Below are 16,973 nucleotides of genomic sequence, written 5' to 3' on the forward strand. Positions count from 1 at the left end.
GTCATACTGAATGTTGCACGTAAGTTTTTGTGAGGACTTGGAATTATCTTGGGCAATGGAGGCCAAAAGGCTTGTACATACCTGGCCAACCATTTGATGTGGTTGTCAGTTGCAAGGTTACCTGGTTGCCTCTGTAGTCCACACATAACCTGTCTGTATACACACAACATCCTCATTGAACAAATCTGGGGGAGGCAATATCTTCACCAAACAAAAGTGCTTCTCTGGAAGCAACAGAATCATTAATGGTTGGGAGATGTATCCCTCACTATGAAAATGTGGTTCCTATGTTCCATATAGCAAGTGATTAAGAGTTTGTATCTTGAGTTTGAGCCATGGAACTAGTAACCCCCTGCCAAAGTATGCCCCTGAAAGATCACAACATATTACAGGATAGTAGTGTAAATAGTTTATTTGCTCATATGCCATGAAAAGACCAGAAAAGTAACATGAACTGCTTTTTTATAAAACATTTCTAATATTGCTAAGAAGCAGGCCCATTAATAAACAAAAGAACATGCCAACATTATTGTCTATCTGTAGATTAATAAATAGGTAATTATTTTAATATATGCTCATTAGCATTGAGCTTTGGAAAACAGCTGCTTGTGATAAAGGGCCAACTACTTGTGTTGTAGCTCATGGTCAAATTGCTTTTTTCACCAAAATTAATGTTGAGTCAACAGACAAAATCTCAGCATGTTCTTTTTAAAGTACACATTTATGAAAATGTGCTAGCAGGTGGCAGTTTTAAAAGTAATTTTTTGTAAATAGGTATGCTAAAGTGAAATGTGGTAACTGATCCCTAAACTGTCCTTGTAGTTAAATATATATATTAAAAAAAAAAAAAACCTATAAGTTAAAATAACATTCAGATTGTATAGCACAGGCTGATGCATTTTTAAACAATATTTACAATATTACCCAGAGGCTTAGGTGGGAATTAAAGTGTAAAAACCATAAAAAACTGCACCAATTTTATAGCAAAATATCTGTACATTTAAAAAGAGATCATATAACTACACATTATCCAAGGAAAATGGGACCTTCACCAAGGAGCTCACATAAGCACAACATAAAATAAGATTCAGTGGTTAAATACTATACAATAAACTTTACAATTAATATATTGATGTAATGTACCAAGAAGGTAAGCCAGAAGCAGAATGTATGTTATGGAAAGTACAAATTAGCTTTAGTCCAGTTTTTGACTTTGGAATGGATCAAGTGCCCTGCCAGAGAGGAAGGAAAAATAACAGTGGCTTAGTTGGCCATTTATTTAGTCCCATTACCTATCATGTAAGCTTAATCCCAATGTGAATATTTCAAGCAATGTAATTGCAATTTCCCATAAAGTAACGTGGGAAATACAAGAATTTAGCTTTGATATGTAATGCAAAATATATCCAATTTATAAAAGGAAGAAGAAGGGGGAAAAAACTTGCGATTGTCAGAATAAGGCTGGGTTAACTAACACTACTAGCTAGCAGAAGTAATCTTGAATGCTTGTTGATAAAGCTAGTGAGCTTCTCCCTGGCTAGCAAGGCACCAATTTCTATTCTCAGGATTGGCCCATAATAGTCCTCAGAAATCCTAATACTGATTACTGAGATGTTAATTTTAGTGCTAATTAATAAATACATTTGCATTATTTTTTTTAAAAGCTGCCTCTAGCTGAAGAACACAGTACTGCAAATAAATCTTACACAAATCTGTATGCCATTATATCCTTGCATTCATACCGGTGAACTTTTCTCACAGGGCATCATAACCCTAGCACAGAAGTAGAATGTGTAACGAGATAAGAGTTGAGGGACTTATCCTGTGCCACTGCAATACATCCTGTTTGTACTTTGCTGGGGCTTGCTTATGGACAGCAGTCTGTCATGTGACCTTTTCCTTCTTCCATGTTGCAAGCCCTTTAAAATACAAAGTTGATGGGTATGGCTAAAACACAAAATTCCTTAAGACATCTCAGCAAAGGAAACCCAGAGCAGATTACATCCACGTTATTTACAACTTATCAGGAAACCAGGGTGTGCCATCATGGGACAATCACAATGGCAGATAATGAATGTAATACGAAATTTACATTTTGGTTAAAAAATTGGATAATATACTGGTGTAAAAAGATACCTAATCAAATCAAACCCTATTGCTTTGATTAATCTGAGCAGGTACTTCCACTTTTAGGCACTTGTTAACAAAGGTTGAAAGGAGAGCCCATCATTTTTAAATTCCTATGTGTTTGCTAAGTCTGAGCCCTTAGAATATTTTATCAATGTTCAAGGTTGCAGTTAAAGGGTAGCGCATAAAGTTCATGTGGAGAGTTTCATTCACGCACTCTCTACTCATACAGGCAGGTCTCAGGTTCACATGGTTATTTCGGCACCATTAACAGAACGCAAGTTCTGATCATCAAAGCGCCGCCTGACACTTCTCCTCACCGCATCGGCTCGTCTGTATGGTTGGTTTCTAAGATCTGTAAAGAGAAGATTACCAATAAGAGAACTGCAACCTTTAGTATCATGTGTCTAAGCAAGACAAAAGTCAGCTGGCAGCCAATCAAAGCAGCTTGTGTAGAAGAGTCAGCTAACAGGCCCTTCAAAATTCATTGAGTATTTGAGCCAAGGACATGTACTTTGCCCTCAATATTTAAACAAAGCAGGATGTAATACTGGTGTGATTCTGGAACTTTTAGAAAAATACAGAGGAGAGGCAACTGCTCCTGTCACTGGCCAGAGAGTCTAGCTGGAGTCTTATTTTGAAGTGTTTCTTCAATTGGAAAAAGCTGTGGCTTAGTTTTCTTTGTTTTTGTTTTTTCTGGAAACTGAGTATCAACAATAATTAAAATGAATCTTAAACTGCAAAACTAATAAGCCCTGTCCTATCTTACCTGAAATTTTAATCCAGGAAAGGACACTACGCTTATTTTGCAGAGGTTCCATAATTTTTGTTCAATATTAGCTGAAGTCCATTTTTTATTTCGTGAATTAGATACATAATGCCCAATTAACCACTAAAGAAAGATAATCACTAAATCAAAATAATTCTCTATTTCTGTATGTTCTGTCCTGCCATAGGTAGTTCCTGTTTTTCATTGGAGGGAAGAAGTTGAACGGGCCCTCCTCAATTTTCCAGTTTGTTTAAAATGTTTAAAGACAATGTTTAAAATGCCTAACATTAAAACAACAACAACAAAGCTTTGTTGAATAAGTGAACCAATCACTGCATATTGGCTCAAGGAGACATTGTTCTAATGGGATAAAGTGGCATGAACAAGGGATTTTATTCTATGTAAGTATTCTTTAATATGAAAACATGCTTTGCCTAGCAAGCAGGTAGGCTGCTTTTGATAGGGCAGGGCAGGCTTTGTACTTTTTCCCACAATTTCATTTAATTAGTATATATTTCTCTTTCATTAACTTAATATTATTGACTTCTGTTAGGAACCATTCTATATCTTGAAGGGGAAACATAACAGAATTAAAGCAGATCAAATCTTTGTTTATCCCTTTACCTACTAAGTAGCTTGAAAATGGAGCCAGTGGGCCATATCTGGCCTACAGAATGTTTGGCCTCCAACTTGTATATTTAAATACAGTTTCCTGATCTTTAAATAATTAATATAAAAAACAAGGTTTCTGATTTCCCTTGGAAAACTGGAGGGCCTGGCAACACTGAGCCCAAATTTTCACATGGCAAAAACACACTGGAGCGGAGTCAGTGCTGAGACCTAAGCTCTCTGGTTCAGCACAGTTCCCACCAGCTCCTGACTCCTTGGAATTTGGTACCCTGCCCTTCTAAATTCAAGGGAAGAATAGTTTTGTATGCCTTAATCCACTCAAGCTTCTGCTTCTTGGCCCAGAGTGGTAAGGAAGTTCAGAATTCCACTTCTGGCTAAGTGACTTGTAGCTCTGTGATGCCTGAGTCTTCTGAACAACTGGCTCTAAAGATCATCATCTTCAAAGGCCATAAAGATCATGTTCCCCGGCCAGGAAGTGCTCTCAACTTCTTCAGATCAAAAGAGGTTAACTGCTTAACTCGAAGGCCAAGAAAAGGGTCGGAGAAGGACAGCCTAGCACCCAAAGCAGGTACAATCATCAGCAAATACCCTTGCCCAAGCCATCACACTTAACAACATGGAAGCAGGCCAGAAAGAGTCCAACAGAGAGGCTCTGCCTCACATCACTGAAATGCGAGGTTACAAAGACTTCTCCCTGGTCAGACTCTCACCAGTATCACCCTCAGCCATAGACTGAAACCACTGATCTGCATACAGAGAGAGGAGGAAGCTAAGTAAAAAGTGATGCTTGCCAGCTCTGTGTATCCTCCACCACCGGTGTGCTAGAAGAAATCCTTACCCTCGAGTGAACATTTGGAAATTTAGTGATATTATTCTTCTTTAAGGCTAAACAGAAAAAAAAACAAAAACACAAAATGATGGTTAAGTAAAAATGGGATGAAAATGGAAAGCAATTCAACTTAGTGCTTAACATACCCGGCATGTTAGCCAACAGAGGAAGAGAGTGGGAGGCCATTAATACAAGAGGTGTTAGATAAAACAAGGGAAAGAGGAGAGGATCTTCCCACCCATCCCCTCTGACCACCCAAATCCAAGCTGCTTTGAAATATGGCTCCAGAATGATAGTCCAGCAGCAAAGCTGACAGGAACATTAGCTGAGTAGATGACAGTGTCTAGCTTTGTTAATAAGCACTGGTGGGTAAGTACACTGCAGGGTGGGCAACCACACACCACATCCTTTGAGATCCTCAGTGACAGAGGCACATACATAACAAGTGCAATTCACAGACAAGCTAATGCCACAATCAAAACAGGTACCCCGTTCCATGTCAATCTCAGCACAGAAAGCTAATGGTCATTTCCAATTAGAATACGTGCTTCTCTTATCCATTTTCTAATCAACTGGGCCCTGCAGAGAAGTTTGTCTCTTATCTAGCCATCAGGAACCGAGGGCAGGCTGTTACTTCTTGAAAATCTGGGGTTTTGTTTTGTTTTGATTCTGAGAACAGTGGCATTCTCCGAGAATAGGTTTTTGCTATTAGTGTTTCTAGTTGCCACCATCCTGACCAAAGATGCAGGTCCAGATATGATCTCATCACAAGAGAAATGCCCTGGATTTGACACGGAACCGAGCGACAGTGAAGAAGCACAAATGAGGAAAGACTATGGAGAGCTCCTAAAGCCTTTGTTTTCACTTTCTGCCTCACAGCCTTGTTCCAACGTGATATCTGAATGTGGGCATGACACTCAGGAGAAGAGGTGGAATATACAGCTATGGATTGCCTATATCAACTTATACAGATTTCTAGGTCCAAAGGGCTACTTGCTTATACCATGAGCTCCATCATGCTGGGGATGATGGCTACAGATGGTATAAGAGAGTTAAGAAAGACCCAATTTACAACTGTGTGTAGTTCACACTTTTTTCTGCAAATCATTTTTCAACTTTAGAGCACTCTGCATTCCTGAGCACTTGCACACAGCTCATTTTATCAAAGCATGTTAAGTGAGTACAGAAAAGAGGCTGGTTTAATATCTGTACATTCATGACAAAATAGCAAGTGCTCAATAAATGTTAGGTATGGTAGTTACTGTTATTCATGACTATCATTTTGTGTTCAAAGACACTAGCCCAAAAGACTTGTAATAGCCTACTTGGTCCGAATACTAATTCTCAAAGTAGTGCTCTATTTAGAGTGTTTTTCTAAAAATTTCTGCAAGCAATTCTATTAGTCCAAATCCCTCAGACTCAGGCCACCATAGCCGTGTGGATTCCTAGACATACTGAAAGTGGCAGTGAGTAAGCAGTAATGACTGAAATGCAAAACCATGCAGTGTGAAGGCAACATAAAATATAACATGATGGAGACAGCAATTCCATGCTAGCATATTGGGTGGCCCTAACAGACAGACAGAGGGGCATAAGAGGTCAAAAAATCTGTAGCAACCTTTTAAGAGCATCAGGTGAGAAAGAGTAATAGTTTAGTAATGGTATTCCTCAGTGAGAACAGGTTCGCAGAAAAATCGAGAGCCACGCTTGGCGGTGCGAGCAGTAAAGGGCACAGTCTTCAGCACTGCATTGAAAATGATAGCCAAATAAGACAAACGGCAGAGAGTAAGAGCCAAGATCTATCATATTAGTACATGGTTAGTGCTTTGTTAATCATACCTGGGGAAGGCGAGGGGGGGAAGGGGGGAGGTGGCCAGGGAAGGAGGGAAAGGCAATATATACCCAAGTGAGTTCATAAAGTCTAAAAGAGTTAGTCAGTCTGGGGCTTGGTGGGTGGAAAGTATTTTAATGAGAATAAAACCTGCTCTGTAAGCCGATACTCATTCACCTCCAATGGTGGCTGAACGATTAGGTCAGGCAAATAGAAACTGGACATTTCACTCAGTTTACAAGCCAGGTGTCACTGACATGGAGAACAGACTGATGGAAAAGGAACTCTAAGTTCTTAATATGCGAGGCTCAATGTTCGTCTCCCTGCAGTTAATCTTATTACGGCACAGAGGCTAGCAGGTGCTTACCCAAAAAGATCTGTTCCTGGTCTTGCTCAGAGAAGAGCTTCTCCCTCAGTGTGGGGGAAACAACAGGGGGGCTAAACAATGAGGACTTTCCCTAGGGGCCATCTGCAAGTCACTGCAGAGTGAACAATGAGACACTGGCAGACACACGTGTCCAGATTACATGTGCGCCATACCGAGGCACTTCACCGGCCACTTACCTATCCACTGACGACTGAGACGGTTTTACTCTTGGCCAGACACTCTTTGTTGACTTCCTGTTAGTGATTTATTTACCTATTTTATTTCCTTGGGTTTGAGCTTGTGGGAAAAAAAATTGTGATTTTGGTGGTTTGGGATCAATCCCTATTTACGATGCTGACTGAGCTATTAACAAAAAATGAGAAGTCAAAAATCTGAAAGTTACATTTCTTAAAAATTAGGACAATGGAGGAAATGTGACTAATGACTGCACATTTGATATTAAAAAGTTGTTAGTTTTGGAGGTATGTGATAATGGTACTATGGCTGTATTTGTTTGCTTTATTAAATAGTCCTTATCTTTTGAAGACGCCAACAGAAATATAACCAGATGAAACTGTATGTCTTAGATTTGCTTCAAAATAATCCTATAGGTTGGTAAATGGGGAGCAGGCAGAAGCAGACAAGTAACAAGACTGGCCAGGAGTTGAAAATTATTAATAGGTGATGAGCATATGGGAACTCATCATACTATTCTCTACAGTTTTGCATGGCATATTTTCTAAATTTCCTACAGTAAAAAAAAAGTTTGAAGTCTCTTGGAAGCTAATAAACAGTATTCATATGCAACAGACAAGAAAGGAAAGTCACTAGTAGCCACAGTCATAATGTAGTGGCTCAAATTACTTTCCCGATCTGTAAGAGAATGCAGTATCTCTACAGAACGGATTCAAGCAGCAAGCATTAGGCTACAACTTAATCAGACAAGGACCAGGCTCGGTTAGGCACCACTCACTGAAAACCGTGGGCTAGCAGCCTGCTGGCCCATTAGAATGAAAGCACCGGCTCCTTATTTCCTACTGTCTTCAGTTACGTTGAAGGAGTAAAAAAGCTCGTAAAGAGCATGCTGGAACAATGTGCATTGACTCCGGTTAGTACGCAACCCTGCATGGGCTTTATCCATAGTATTTATTAACCAGGCACTTGGGTAGGAGTGGCCACATAGAAAATGGAGCAGGCTAACAAATCAAAGACAATGGAAAACCATCAGAAGGCGGGGCCTGGTGAAATCTGCAACATTCCAATGATAATGAGAAACAGATTTTTCAGAGAGTGCTGGGTCTCCTTGACAGGCAGTATACGGCCACTATAAATATGCTTCTAACACTAGCATGGAGTTCCCCTTTATTCTAGATCTGCATAAAGTCACCTGAAGAACTTGTAAACCCTGGATAAAAGCAGCAGCACAATGGGCGAGTAGCTCACTAGGGGTAAGATCAGTGGGGTCTCTATGGGCCACAACGAGAAAATATCTTTTACCTGTGATAATGTCTTCAATGGCGCCATCTTTCCCTTCATATACATGTCTGTTATCTTTAACTTGTCGCCTTCTTAATTCTGCAATTAATTCTTGCTGCTGCCTCTTTGATTTGTGGGAAGGAGACTGAGCAGAAAAAAAAATGGCAGAGATTAGTGAGACCAGCACCACTGGTCCAAATGTGCCTGATCATTGAATAAGCAGCCTCAGCCAAAAACACAAATGGCACCATTCCAACATTCTGCCCACAGAAAAACTCAGAAAGCTTCTGGGACGAAAACAAACTTTCTCTGAAGCACACACAAAACTCCAGCTGGCAGCAGTGGGAAGGCTGGATCCTGCAGCCACAAGAGACAGCTGGTATTAACCATGGACTTCTTAAACTTTGGTGCAGAGGACCACGATGAAGAACACTCTGATCTGCCAGCCTTTGCGGTCTTTACCTAGGCTGCTTCCCTCCAGGGAATGCTCCTCCCCATGCCTTGTAGCGAAGCCCTCCAGCTCTCATGGCCAGCACCAACGGCAACCCCATGAAGCCTTCCCTGGACACTAAGCAGTTACTCATCAGGTTATCTGGTGTGACCTCACTGTATGTCCACCTGAGATTTAAGTGCCTGATCTCTGTAAACTTGGAAATGCTACACAAACATGCTCTTCACCTCATTCCACTGTATGCTGAACAAAGTAGTGAATAACAAATCCATGTGCCACGTCTGCAAGCCCTAGAAGGAAGCTGTGAGGCTCCTGTGCAAATCCGGCTTTTTGCCCCTCTTTCCTGCTGGCTTCGAGGAACCACGAGGGCCTCCCCTCCCAGGAGGACAGTCTCAGGGGCCAGGCACTTCTCACCTTTGGGTCCTGCTGCTCCATCAGGGCTTCTTGCTCCAGGAGTTTTTCCATGAGTGCTTGTTCCTGCTTTTTCCTCAGCTCATTTTCCTCTTCGGCTTGCTGGGTCAAATCAAAAGAACCCAAAGATTACGTCAGTGGGAATGATGGCAATCAAGATTCTTTTAAAGTCACTCTTAGACAATCTTGATGAGCCAGGAATCAGAGTGAACAGAAAGCTTACAAGATCTACCACTTAAGTCTGTGCAGGGCTCTGATCTGGGCTTTCACTGTTGGTCTACAGGACATCTCCTAGCAATTCCAATTCTGGCCCAGAAATCCCTTCCTGATGACCCCCTTCTCCACTCACAATGCTCCTCAGTCTCAGTCCCACAGATGTGGGACTTCTGGCAGCTCTGCTCCGTGATTGTCACATGAGTTTATTTTGCTTCCAGAATCTGTCCACCTACCTACAGTTTCTCTGAAAGCAGGAGTTCAGATTCCTCTCCTTGTGCCCGTGGTTAGGGGGAAATCTCCATTCATTCGCCTCTTATTTCCTTCAAGGGTCTCACCTGAGTGACACTCTCAGGTCTCTCCCCACAGCTCACTCCTCCCCAAAGGCAGCAGAGTGACTAGTCTGATAAATTTGGGACATGGAATCAAACAGACTCAGCTCAGCTCAGCCCTCTTGGGTATTCTCTCTTTTGAAGCCAGCCGCCCTTAAGTGTGGTCCCAGCACATCACAAGAATCACTTTGAGTGATCTCTGCAGCACACTAGCATCACCAGCCCGGTGAACCCAGGGTACCACAGTCAGCAGCAGCTGGTGACCGGTGACATTCTCACCTCTCACAGCTCCCAGTGATTTTTTGCCGTGTTTGGGTTCATCCCCACTTTTCCTTTTGCCAACAGCTTGTGATTATTACGGCTACACAAAGCCATGCTGAGAGAAGATGGCTAAATAATGTAACCTTCCGAATTTCGGTAAAAGGCCAAAGGATACTTCTGGAGCTAGAGAAGTGACCCACTATACCCGACAGGATGTTTCTCAAAAATGATGACCCTGCCACCTTCTTCCTCCTCCCCCGATCATACTCTTCCTTCTTCCACCAAGGTTATAGGGTAGACAACCCTGGAGTGTAACGTCTGCAATATCTCCTAAGTATACGAACATCCCTTAACGGCCCCCCTCAACCCCGCCTCCCCCCACCCCACCTCCCAGTCCTTCTTTCTCAGGAACAAGTTCTTCCAACACATACCTCTTTGGGTCACATGATTTTTCAAAACCATAGCCCTGGATTGGGTCAAATATCCTATTTAAAGGAAGGGCCACTGAGCGCCTGGCTAGCTCAGTCAGTTAAGCATCTGATTCTTGATTTTGGCTCAGGTCATGATTTCACAGTTTGTGAGTCTGAGCCCTGCATCAGGCTCTGCGCTGATAGTGTGGAGCCTGCTTGAGATTCTCTCTCTCTCTCCCCGCCTCGCTCTCTGCCCCTAACCCATACCCCCTCATGCTCTCTCTCTCAAAACAAACAAACTTTAAAAAAAAAAAAAAAGTAAAGGAAGGGCTATTATTGGTCCAGATGAGGAAACAGACAGTAACTATCCTTCCTGGTGCCATCTTTCAGTCCACACTAGAGAAAGGTCTAGATGACCTAAAGGTCTGGGCAGGACACACCCAAGCAGGCTGTCTCTGACCTCAGCTACAGAGCCCTTGCCGGAGGCCTGAGTCCTCTCCTTTGACTTGTCCCACAACTGCACGGGAGGCCTGGAGTTTCTAAGTCCTTCACTCTGCCCACAGGAGTGAACGGTCAGGAAGGAAGTGATGGTCCTGGAGTGTCTCACTTGCCCCAAAGGGCAGCCAAGAGCTTTTGCCTTCAGGCTGAGCCCCAGTCCTGGCTGGGTAGAGAAAGGAAGCCTCACGGGTGAGGACCTCCACAGAACTGGAGACTGCGGCCTCACATTGACCTCCCAGATCAGCTGCCTAAAGGACAGGGAAGGCCTCTGCACAGCCGCGGAGACTCTGGCACAGCTCTGGGGGGACACCCATTTGAGAAATAATGCCAAGGAAGACTTTAAAGGACCCCATGCTCCTATTTACCTTATAGGCTTTCACAAACCGGACAAAGACGGGAAAGAAGACAGAGGGGGGCGTTGTCTTGGGGTTTTCTCCAAAATACTTCACCACATCATCAAAAGCATCCTGTAAAGAAACAAACTTCTCTTGAGTTTCGTAAAGTCGAGCATCTGAACTTGACACTGTGGGGGAAGAGCAGCAGCAAAGCAGCAGGGAGGATCCAGCCGCCACCACAGCTCTTGTCTGTCCCTCTCATTTCCCCACGACTCTCTAAGGACTCCTGTTTCCTCCGAAAGCCCAGGCAAAGGTGACCAGAAGAAGGCGATAGTGCCACACAGGAATTCATCTCTGGGACCCCCTGCACTTGTGCACACCTTCATACAAACAAGAAACTACCCCTTTTGAGAGCTTCCTAAGGCCAATGGTTTAGAAGGGATCTTAGAAGTCACTCAGACTCCAATCCCACCTCGCGGCTTCAATGCTCCTTATGGTGTTGCCACCTTAGGGACGCTCCAGTCTCCACTTAAACTGTTTCCCGACACAAGACAGCCTCGTTTGGGAGCCATTGCACCACGTCTGCTTTCTGAGTTCCCACAAAGCTCCGCCTTCCCTTCTATGATGGCATGCACAGTCCGTTTTGGCTGTTTTTCAAATGTATACACTTAACCCCCAGTGTAGTATAAGATTTCAAGGTCAAGGCCTACAGAAACCCAACACCCTGGGCAGGAACAGGGTTTTGCTAAGCACAGGAATGACACATGTTGGCTAAAATGAATACAGGACTCACACAGAGGGAGCCTCGGAGTGGCAGGGGAGGGCAAGGGGAGAGGGATGGGCCTCTAGAGAAGAGGTGAAGACTACAAATTAGAAGAGGACAATGAGCAGAACAGGGCACTTCCAGGTCCAATAGTCATCAGTTCCATAAGAAAATCTACCCTCAGTAGACAGAGGGCAATCTTCCCCCAAAGCCAGGACTGGCACCCAGGTGGGCTTAAGGGACCCAGTCACTTCCTCATGAGTGTCCAGGGAACAAGTACTTACCTGTGCAATCTTGGCATCATCCTGCAGCTTCTTCAGCTTCCCCTCATTGTTGAGGATGAACTCCTTCAGCAGCGTGTTGTGGTCGTGCATGGTGTACTCCCTCTTGGTTAAGTCCATGCCTCTCTGGAGCTCTTTGACGTCCAGCAAAACATTCTCGAGGGAAACTGAAGCAGAGACAGCAATGTCCCCATGAATGTCAAAACCACAGTGTATGTGGCTGGTAAGCCCAGTTTTCAGTGGATTCCTAGGGTTACTCAAGGGCCATAGCTCTGATTTCCAGCTTTCAGAGCAGAGATCTCACAATATGAATAATTTACTAGTGCTCACTTCCGGGCACTGCATTAATTTCTATATATGCACTAATTCATTTGCACTATTAGCCCAATTTGCCAGCAACAAAAAAGGCAGCATAAATAGGTTATGTGGCCCTAGATTGTGCAGCTAGGAGGTGGCAGAGGTGGAGCTCAGATAACCATGGACCCCAAATCCTGGGATTATACCCAACTATTCCATTTCTCTTATAGGTGATGATAAGCTGTTGGTTGGTCTGTAGACTCAGAGGTTCCGTAACTGTGCCAGGCCCAAGATTTGGACCTCTTTTACATTTCTGTGGCTCTCCAGCAGGGGGTAGCATTTAAATGCTGAACTTTAGTTATGACTGACCCCTAGAAACCAAGCAACCTTGGACAGCTTCTTCTGGTCCATCAACCCTACTCTGTTCCTGAAGGGTTCATGTTAATGTAATGAACCCTTCTTCCATCTGCAGTGTGGCCACCCTCCCAGAGCAGGTACATTCCTGCAGCCTCCTGCAGAAGACCAGGCCCCACCTCTGGCTCCCTACTGCCCGATTCCGCTCTGCACATGGATGAATTACAGAACAGGCCAGTTATGTTTTTCCCTTGCTAGACTCACACGGTCTTATTCAACTTTGACTCCTCAATGCTTAGGACAGGGCCACGTCCACAGCAGGGACTCAAAGGTTCAGTGGATAAGCAAAGGAGCAAAGGTATAAAGAATCTCTGTCAGCTCACCTGGCCACCAGAGAGAGGACACAGAAAACAATCCAGCCAGAGATCCTCAATCTCTCCACTTTCTGACTTTTTTTCAAATGACACTTTTGGGGAATCTCACTTGAGCCAAACAAATCAGCCAAAACAAAAATTTTTATAAAACGTTTTTCTTAGTTACAATTGTGATGCTAAACAATCCCTAATTTAGGCAGAGAAACCTGAAAAAAGGAAAATCACTCCACCAGAAGAGAAGTCCCAGTAACTGCATAAGTGAGCCCTGTGCCCTCAGTGGGTCTGCCATGGCCCACACTGCACAGCCCTTCACAAAGGACCTTCCCACCTGCCTCTCAGTCTCCACTAGGGCGTCCTCGGTACCTATCCCAGCTAACAGTGCATCATCTCATTCATTCGTTCGCTCATTTTACTCCCCCCATCAATGTGCTAGCGCCTAAGGGAATTACAAAGATACATAAAAATAAAGATATTACCCATAAGTCCACAGGTTGAAACAGACATGTAAATTGTTATAGTAAAATCTGACCCATCGTGTATGAAATAGTATGGAATGCTCTATTGTAAGAACACAAAAGGAGCAGCCATTTTACTTTGAGGAAGTCAAAAAAAATCTCGCCCTTAAAGATTCGAGTCACCAAGTCTGAAGCAGACCTCAGGAATATGAATTTATAAAAGACACCTTGGCTGCTCAGGGTTCAAGATCCCAAAATGAGAATCAGAGTATGTAACCAACACTGAGGTTAATCTGCATCTTGTTCCTTTTTCTAGCGTAACAGCCTTTGGAGAAGACATTGCACATTAGACAGTACACTATATAAGACACAGGTTCTAGTCCTGTCTCGCTCATGTTCTACCCAGGTGACCTTGGGCAAGACAGTTAACCTCTAAAAATGTCAGTTTTCTCATGTATACACGGGGATACCATTACATGCCTATCATAGCCTGGCTGGCTCAGAATCACCGATGATTTAAATGAGAAAAATGCATAAACTGCCATAGCAAAATAACGGCCAAAAGTACTGATAATTTAGCTCCCACTCAGGCTAACGGCACAATGCTTGAGCTACCACACCTGAGCAACTGGGACAGTGCAAAATCAAACTGGCAGAGGCGGGGGGTGACTTCTTGATTTTCATTCTCATATTTCAAGTGACGGCAAGAGACTAAGAAGGACAACGAATGGAAGACAGAAGCTGCCCAGGGTCCAGAGACCGGACTCTTTAGACAGGACACAGAAGGGTCTCCCTTACGTCCCTGTTCATTATGGCTCCCAGGAGTGGGAAACACCCCGGCCCAGGTACCCCAGCAAAGAGCTTCTGATGTTTTCGTCACCTTGCCTTTCCAGAGGAGTTCCGAAGAGTGGTTTAGCAGGGAATGGTTCCCCCATGATCCATGATTAAAGGCATTCGATACCCAAGAGTAACATGAATAGCTGAAATCAAGTACCTGCAGCAGCTTTCTCCACATAATGAAGCTCATTATAAAACAGGGACACTTGGTGATATTTTTCTTTTACAACATTTGAAATATAGTGCAACAGTGTTTGCTTTCGGTCTGTTGACTTTGTATCTAAGAGCTGAAAACAAAAGGAACAGGGGTTAGGGTAGAAGAGGATGAGAAACTTGTCCATCAGGTGAAGTCCACCCACTCAGAGTAATGGAGGACGGCACCCCAAAGCGGACCACAGGAGGGTCAAACCTGGATGTGTTCTCCCCTAAGCCAACTGACTTGTAAGTTGACCGCAGGACTTCTCCGCCAGGGGGTATGCTCAACGCCAGCAGGACTCCAACACCAAAAACTGTTCACACATCTCTACCCACACAAAACCGTCCCACCCCACATCTGCCATACGACTTTCCCTGACTTAAAAGTGGGAAGTCCCCATTCCGAGTGCTTTCCAAAGAGAAGGGGCAGAGAAGTCAGTGTGGTGCTGGTGGTACACGGGTACTCCCTACGTGGCAGGACTCCCACAATGCAGTCTACCCATTTTCAGTTCAGCTCTCTCATTCCCCAGCCTCCGTGACCCGAAACAGCTGGGCTGGCCACACACGACCGTCTTGGGGTCAGGAGTGGGACCAACTAGACACTCGCTACCAAACAGCCAAGTCTCCCCAGGGCTCAGGACTCTGCCTGAGCAGAGCTCAACCTTCTCATGTGGAAGCCACGTTAGCCCCAGCCGTGGGGGAGAAGGTTATCACTGCCCACATAAGTTAGACAACTCTGAAAAACAGCATACTCTTTTCCATCCAGAGGGGAATTTTTTTTAATGTTTATTTATTTTTGAGAGAGAGAGAAAGAGAGACAAAGCATGAGTGAGGGAGGGGCAAAGAGACACTGAATCTGAAGCAGAGCTCCAAGCGCCGAGCTGTCAGCCCGATGCAGGGCTCGAACCCATGAACCACGAGATCATGACCTGAATGGAAGTTGGATGCTCAACTGACTGAGACTCCCAGAAGCCACCCCCAACCCGCTTCTTTTTTTTATTTAGAAAACACAGAAAAGTAAAAAGAAGCACTTTGAAACAAAAACCCTAATTCTATCCAACCTCTCTGTTGATATCTTTACCTACTTCCATTCAGTTTTTTTTTTCTGCATTTTTTGCATGGGTGAAATCAAACTGTACATGAAATTTATACCCTCCTTTCTTTTCTAGACACAAATTTTTTAAACAATTTTTAATGTTTACTTTTTTATATTTATTTTCATTTTTGAGAGAGAGAGAGAGAGAGAGAGAGAGAGAGAGAGAGAGAGAGAACGGGGGAAGGGCAGAAAGAGAGATAGAGAGAGACACAGAATCGGAAGCAGGCTCCAGGCTCTGAGCTGTCAGCACAGAGGCTGACATGGGGCGTGAACTCACAGACCATGAGATCATGACCTGAGTGAAAGTTGGATGTTTAACCGACTAAGCCACCCGGGCACCCCTATTGATTTTTGAGAGAGAGAGACAGACAGAGAGATAGAGAGAACACAAGTTGGGGAGGGGCAGAGAGAGAGGAAGACCCAGAATCTGAAGCAGGCTCCAGAGTCTGAGCTGTCAGCACAAAGCCGGACACAGGGCTCGAACTCAAAAGCCTCGAGATCATGACCTGGGCTGAAGTCGGACACTTAACCAACTGAGTCACCCAGGCGCCCCACAAAATTATTTCTTTGAAAATTCTTCACAAACATTCTAAGAGTTAAAGAAGAGCTCATCATATTAACTACTGTTATATTTAAAAATTTTCCAAAATGATGGATCTTTACATTGTTGCTATTTGCAATGATAAACTAAATATAGCATCCATAATTCAGATTCTTGAGGAAAGAGTCCCAGAAATGGAAACACTGGGTCAAAGGGCTTGAGTATTTTTTTTTTTAATTTTTTTAACGTTTATTTATTTTTGAGACAGAGAGAGACAGAGCATGAACGGGGGAGGGGCAGAGAGAGAGGGAGACACAGAATCCGAAACAGGCTCCAGGCTCTGAGCTGTCAGCACAGAGCCCGACGCGGGGCTCGAACCCACCGACCGTGAGATCATGACCTGAGCTGAAGTCGGCCGCCCAACCGACCGAGCCACCCAGGCGCCCCAGGGCTTGAGTATTTTTAAAGTTCTAAGTGCCTGCTGCCCAGTGATGTGCCAGAAAATGTGTACCCATTCATCCTCCACCTATGGCAATCTTCATCAAAACATCCTACCCCACTTCCAAGAGCAGACTCCACTCTTGGGACTTAATCTCTGCCGGTTGTTTTGTCCCTTATATAGCTCTTATAGTTCTTTCAGTCCACTCACCAGATCTAAACTCTGAAGTTTAAATCCATATACTGCTCCTCGCTTACTGCTATTCATATAGTTTCCAAGGGCCAAGATAATCTGCAAAAGAAAAAAAGAGAGAGAGAGAGAGAGAGAGAGAGAGAGAGAGAGAGAGAGAGAGAGAGAAGAGAAGAAGCCCATCAGAACAGCATCCCAGGTATTCCCAGGCC

General features: G+C 43.9%; 1 protein-coding gene across 10 annotated transcripts in view; it reads right to left on the reverse strand.

Annotated features, from left to right (window-relative positions):
- Positions 1–394: 394 nt before the first annotated feature.
- The window catches only part of FMNL2 (formin like 2), a 314,444-nt gene continuing 297,865 nt past the window's right edge, over positions 395–16,973 (reverse strand). For 3 of the 10 annotated variants that reach the window (XM_058715261.1, XM_058715257.1, XM_058715266.1), the window contains 7 exons: positions 16,783–16,863; positions 14,459–14,588; positions 11,988–12,151; positions 10,971–11,072; positions 8,895–8,993; positions 8,051–8,174; positions 395–2,482 (listed from right to left, as the gene is read on the reverse strand). In XM_058715261.1, coding sequence (XP_058571244.1) covers positions 2,373–2,482; positions 8,051–8,174; positions 8,895–8,993; positions 10,971–11,072; positions 11,988–12,151; positions 14,459–14,588; positions 16,783–16,863 — 810 coding nt within the window. In that variant the 3' untranslated portion in view covers positions 395–2,372. Of the gene's footprint in view, positions 2,483–4,315; positions 4,412–5,973; positions 6,100–8,050; positions 8,175–8,894; positions 8,994–10,970; positions 11,073–11,987; positions 12,152–14,458; positions 14,589–16,782; positions 16,864–16,973 lie in introns of those variants that run through there. The other 7 variants (XM_058715265.1, XM_058715262.1, XM_058715263.1 and 4 more) reach the window with 4 other exon arrangements.

Source organism: Neofelis nebulosa, chromosome 2, assembly GCF_028018385.1.
Source record: "Neofelis nebulosa isolate mNeoNeb1 chromosome 2, mNeoNeb1.pri, whole genome shotgun sequence".
Classification (NCBI taxonomy): domain Eukaryota; kingdom Metazoa; phylum Chordata; class Mammalia; order Carnivora; family Felidae; genus Neofelis; species Neofelis nebulosa.